Below are 5,671 nucleotides of genomic sequence, written 5' to 3' on the forward strand. Positions count from 1 at the left end.
GTATCCCTGATTCCTGGAACAGTACCTGGCACGTAGGGTGAGCTCGGTGAAGCCCGCCAGGCAGCTGAATAGATGGAGGGGCCGGGAGAGGCTGCAGCTATGAAACCATTTAAAACTACTGATCTGTTCTTACTTCATCATCAAACAGATGAAGAAACCGAAACCTGGAGATGTGGCTTATGCAAAGTCATGTGGCAGATAAGTCCACAGCATTAGGGTCTGGACTCTATTCCATGACCCTCCCCATGTAAACGGCCCACGTATTGTCACGTGTGCCGGCGTGAAGTCACATCCCAGGAAATGCCACATCTCAAGTTGACATTGGTTTTGGCAGGGGATGGGCAGTTGGTAACAAGGAAATTGTGCCTCCCCTAAAAATAAAGGGGGCAAATTAGGATAATCATTATTGTAAATTTTTAAAATGGTGACTCTAAATGCTTTTCTTCTTGGCCGTCAGGGTTAGATCTTGCCTTCTGAGGGCAGACTCCAGTGCTAGGAAAGAGAGCTGCCGCTTCAAGAAGAGATGTTGGAGAGAGGAAAAAACAAAGTGCTTTTCCTGCTCTCAGACTCACTCACCACATGCTGCTTCACCTCTGGTCGCCAAAATGTGCGCGGGTTTTTCCTCCCCCACACACCAAGAGCAATGCAGTGGACACCAGCTAGGTGTCCTCTAATTCGATACAATCCTGACACCATCTTCCTGTGACGGGGTCAGCTCCCACGGGCGGAGGGCTTAGGCCCACGATACTGCCCCCACTTCAGACACCAGCTGTGAGCCCCGGGTTGTGGCCTTCGCTTCTCACCAGCCAGCGCTAAATCAGGGCTCCCACGACCCCCTCTGTGGGTTCGATTAATTTGCTAGAGCGGCTCACGGAACTCAGGGAAAGGGTTCCATTTACCCATTTATCGTAAAGGTCATTGCCAAGGATACAGGTGAACAGGCAGATGGGAGAGGTGCAGAGTGCGAGTGTGGGGGACGGGGCGTGGGGCTCTCACGCCCTCCCCAGACACCACTCTCCGGGAACCTCCCCATGTTCAGTTGTCCAGAGCTCTCCAAACCGTGTCTTTGGAGGTTTTTATGGAGGCTTCGTTACATAAGCACAGTTGATGACATCATTGGCCACTGGTGATCAGCTCGACCTTCGGCTCCTTCTCGGAGGTTGGAGGGTGGGGCTGAGAGTCCCTCTGATCATGCCTTGGTCTTTCAGTGACGAGCCCACATCCTAAGCTGTCTAGAGGCCCCTGCCACTCCTCGTTCACATGCAGAGGACACTCCTGTTACTCCTGAGACTCCGAGGCTTCCAGGAGCCGCGTGACAGCAGCTAAGGGTGGAGAACAAACATGTATTAATATATCACAAGATCACAAGAGAGGAAGGAGCACAAGCTCATGTGGCCTGAGTTTCAGTCCCCCCTGCTGTTTAGCATATTATTTCTCCTCTCTGGGCCTCGGTTTCCCCATTTGCTGATGAAGGGCTTGAGGGAGCAAGTCTATAGGGTGCTAGAGTTTTCCTCAGGGCCGCTCTGTCCCCCCGGCCTCTGCCCTGGCACGTGGTCTGGGGCGCGTGGATCCTGGGCAGGCGCCCCGACTGACCCGTCTGTCTACTTCCCTCGCAGGCTCTGTACATGTTCTACGCCTTGGCCATCGTGTGCGACGACTTCTTCGTTCCGTCTCTAGAGAAGATCTGCGAGGTACGCGGCAGGGACTGAGGGCGCCTCGGTGAAGCCTTGGGAGGTTTGGGGGTGGTTGAGGACATGTGGCACGTAAATGACAGGCCCAGGAGTGGGGTGCACACTGGTGGTAAAATCTGCCACACCCAGCACTTGGTGTCTGCCCCACGGCGAAGCGTCCCTCGGGAGCCCCCAGACTAGACTGGTGGGTGGCGTCCCCTCCCAGAGCTCGGCAGGAGAAAACGCCCCCAGCGTGAAATTGTTACCCGGACGGCTGGACCTACTGCAGGCTGTCGGCCTGTGGTGCCAAGCCTGGGCGGGTCGGGAGCCCAGGCAGCCCTGCGAGCTGTGGTGGAGGGAGCGTGTCCCGGAACCAGCGTGGGCGGCAGGTCACAGGCGGGGATCTGCACGCACGCCCATGGGAGGGCGCCCCGCTGCAATGGCAGGGAATTCCCTCTGTTCTAACAGGCTGACGTTTTCTCCCCTTAATTATTTTGTTAGTGTTTTACTGTCTTGCCTTATTTCTCCCCACGTGCGAGGCCCTGGTTAGTCTGTTTCTTTACTTTGTCTTCCTCTGGCTTCCAGTCGAGGAAGGAAAACAACCATCATTTGCAGCACCTACTGTGTGCAGAGTGCTCAGGCTTTGCGCCCTTCGTCCCTGTGAAATTCCCAGCTGTTTGAGGCCATGTCATCGTGGTGACATTTGCAGCTGGGAACACGGGTTGTTAGGGGCAGCTGCTTCCCCATGACTTTGCCTGCTGCTGGGCACAGCTTGGGGGGCTTAGTGTCACCGCAGGGAAGGGACTGGCTGCTCTGGGCCTGGGTTCCCCTAAACAGTAAGCCGGCAAAACTGTGCCAAGGCCTTGCCCTCCTTGCCGCCACCCTGCTCCCCCAGCACAGCCCCCACCCAGATCGAGCCGTGTGCTCACTCCATCCAGACACTCTCTAGAGAGAGGATGGGGCCAGGGGAAGAGTGTGTGGCACAGAAGAGGGAAACAATCGCTGGGCTGTTAGTGCAGGAGGTTGCACCTTCGGCCCCCATGGAGTGGTGCACTGGCGGGGGGGCGGTGACCTCAAGTGGTCTGTTGCCTTCTCTGCCTTCTGGAGGTGGCCCTCAGGAAGAACACAGTCATCTGACCCTTACTGAATGCATACCCAGGCACCCAGTAGGCTGAGAGCTCCGGGAGGCCACAGCAATGGGGTTGGGCCCCCTGCCCCTCTGGGGTCGACGGAAGCCCGCAGAAGGTGGGTGACTACGGCACAGCACCATATATGGTGGAGGTACCAGGTGCCCTGTGGAGTTACTTGTGTCCCTGAGGATGCGGAGGGGAACAAGAGTGGTGGTCCCATCCCCATAGGTAAGACTGATGTGAGGGGTCAGTGAGAGACATCAAAAGTCCAAGGAGCCAAAGGGAAGGGAGGAAGCATCTCTGCTGGGGAGAGGCCCAAGAAGGCATTTGGTCCAGGCTTTGGAAGTAGGAGGCATTTAGCAAGCAGAGCGGAAGGGGAAGGGCATTCTAGGCAGAAGGAACAGCCCAGGCAAAGGCAGGGAGGAGCCAGGCAGGAGGTAGCACAGTCTGGCTTCTGCTGAAAGTTTTTAGAGATGCTTTGGTGGCAGAGCCTCTTCTGTGGCAACTTGCACTTTGGTAGGGTCAAGGTGGCCGGGTCTCTGCCTTGCGGATCAGTACTATGCCCAACCCAGAGCTCTGTCCCTTCTAAGGACCACTTCCTGTGGCCAGATGATACCTGGGGAGGTTATGCTGGCCCAGGGAGTCCTCGGGGGCTCCAGAGCCCAGGGCTGCCCAGGGGTACTTTGGGAGGTGGGGGCAGAGGAGGCTGAGCCTGCCCTGAGGGACCTTTGGAGAGCCACAGGGCGGGGTGGGCCACTAAAGTTGGCGCTCAGCGGACCCTGAGCCTCCTTGGTTTCTCCAAGCACCCAGAGCCCCCAGCACCACATTTCAGATCAGAGGATGGGCCTCCGTGGCCAGAACGTGGCCTGGCCAAGCAGAGCTGGCCTTGACCGAAAGTTCCCAGCCCCGTCCCATGCTCAACCCTGGGCACAGGGCCTCTGGGTTTCCATGAGCCGCTGCATGTGGGGCTCGCCATGGAGAAGGCCTTCCGGAATGCAGGACCCTGCTGTGTGTCGGGGTCTCCAGGTCCCGCAGCCCTGATGGTCTCACAGGGACCCCGTACCCAAAACCTGCATGGGAGGGGATAGTCACTGGACTGGGGTGCTCCTGTGGAGTGCCATTGTGTGCCAGACCCTGTTCTAGACCCTGGGGATCCAAAGATGAGAAAGACCAGCCGCTGCGCTCATCTCCCAGTGGGGGGAGGCAGGCACATAGCCCACAACCCTCACGTGTGACTCATATTTCACTGATGGAGGATAAACACATCGCGTGTCCAAGGGAAGTGGCTGGCCCTGGGTAGACACACGGAAACGTCACCAAGGAGACGTTATTTGGTCAGGGCCCAGGGTATGGACAGAAAGGAGGCAGGTGGGGGAAGGGAAAAGGGGTTTGAGGTGAAGGCCTGGCCGAGGGTGGAGGGCGGTGCTCAGGGCCCAGGGCGTGGCCGGCGGCAGAGGAGCTTGGCTGCAGCTGCGGCGTTGCTGTCCCGCTCGCTCCTTGGCTGCCAGAGTGTCCAGTCATCGTGTCCTCTGCCCTCGCATCGCATCCCGAGGGCCCATGGTCACTTCTGTTTCAGAAACTCCATCTGAGCGAAGATGTGGCTGGGGCCACCTTCATGGCTGCAGGAAGCTCAACGCCGGAGCTGTTCGCCTCTGTGATTGGTGAGAAATCCCCACGGCCCGAGACGCGGGATCTAGAGAGAGCTCGGCTTTGGTGCCAGCGCAGTGGGGGCATTTGTCAGCTCAGAGCCTTGGTTTTCTCATCTGTAAAATGGACTGTTGGAGAGAGAGAGAGGATTGGTGGTTTTTTGGGATTTGGGCTGGGGTGGGGTGCTAAGTGGAGTATGTGATATCTTTTTGGGGTGGTGAAAATGTTCTAAAATTAGATTGTGGTTTGGGCTGTGCAATTCTATGAATTTACTGAAACTGCTGAATTGTATACTTTATATGGGTGAATTTTATAGCATATAAATTATATCTCAATAAAGCCAGTCCCAGAATACAGGAGGATTACAGTAGCTGGTCTCTGAGGGCATTTCCACATCCCTGGTTTTGCCGTGTGATAATAAAAACAAACAGCTTACTTCCCACACTGGGGGACGCTGAGGCCGTGCAGCCGAGGCCAGGCTTTGTGCCTTTCCCTTCCAGGCGTGTTCATCACCCACGGGGACGTTGGGGTGGGCACCATCGTGGGCTCCGCCGTGTTCAACATCCTGTGCATAATCGGAGTGTGCGGATTATTCGCTGGGCAGGTCAGTGGTTCCCCTGGCCTGGCAGACATGTGCCCTGAGGTGTGGGCCATGAGCATCTACAACGAGAGGTCGGGCGGCAGTGGGGACACCCAGGGCCCAGCCTTGGCCTCCCCAGCAGGGAGCATGAAGCTGGCTTGTTGTCGATGTCCCATTAGATATCCTCAGAGCCGCAGGGGAATATTGGACTCGACCTCAGAAAGGTGGGCTCACGGGCGGGCAGTCAGTTACACCTGAAGGTGCCAGATCAGGTAGAGGGGCCAGCGCCTCTGCCATCTGCCGGGAAGCGTGCACTGTTGGGACCTTGGAGGAGGAAGGAATAGCTTTGCCATCTTGAGAATGTGACTTGGTTTTGTTCTGTTCGCCAAATATAACAAAGGACAAGGGTTGGTCTGTAGTTAGGAGGAGCTCCGTGGGCTTGCCCTGCACCTATGAGCTCTGGGCAGCTGCACCCACCTCTGCACCTCCCGCGACAGCAGCAGCTGACGGGGCTCTGCTTGGCAGGTGGTCCGTCTGACGTGGTGGGCCGTGTGCCGAGACTCCGTGTACTACACGCTCTCTGTCGTCGTGCTCATCGCGGTGAGTTGCCCGCGGTGAGTTGCCCCTCCCGCCCCAGGTGTCGG

The 5,671-nt window shown here is 57.3% G+C and overlaps 1 protein-coding gene across 1 annotated transcript in view; it reads left to right on the forward strand.

Moving 5' to 3' along the window:
- Window positions 1-5,671, forward strand: part of SLC24A4 (solute carrier family 24 (sodium/potassium/calcium exchanger), member 4) — a 143,564-nt gene that overhangs the window by 93,571 nt on the left and 44,322 nt on the right. The window contains exons 4-7 of the mRNA XM_012656735.1: window positions 1,617-1,691; window positions 4,377-4,461; window positions 4,948-5,051; window positions 5,553-5,631. Of these exons, the coding sequence (XP_012512189.1) occupies window positions 1,617-1,691; window positions 4,377-4,461; window positions 4,948-5,051; window positions 5,553-5,631 (343 nt within the window). The remainder of the gene's footprint in view (window positions 1-1,616; window positions 1,692-4,376; window positions 4,462-4,947; window positions 5,052-5,552; window positions 5,632-5,671) is intronic.

This window comes from Propithecus coquereli, unplaced genomic scaffold (genome assembly GCF_000956105.1).
Source record: "Propithecus coquereli isolate 6110/MARCELLA unplaced genomic scaffold, Pcoq_1.0 Scaffold516, whole genome shotgun sequence".
Lineage (NCBI taxonomy): Eukaryota > Metazoa > Chordata > Mammalia > Primates > Indriidae > Propithecus > Propithecus coquereli.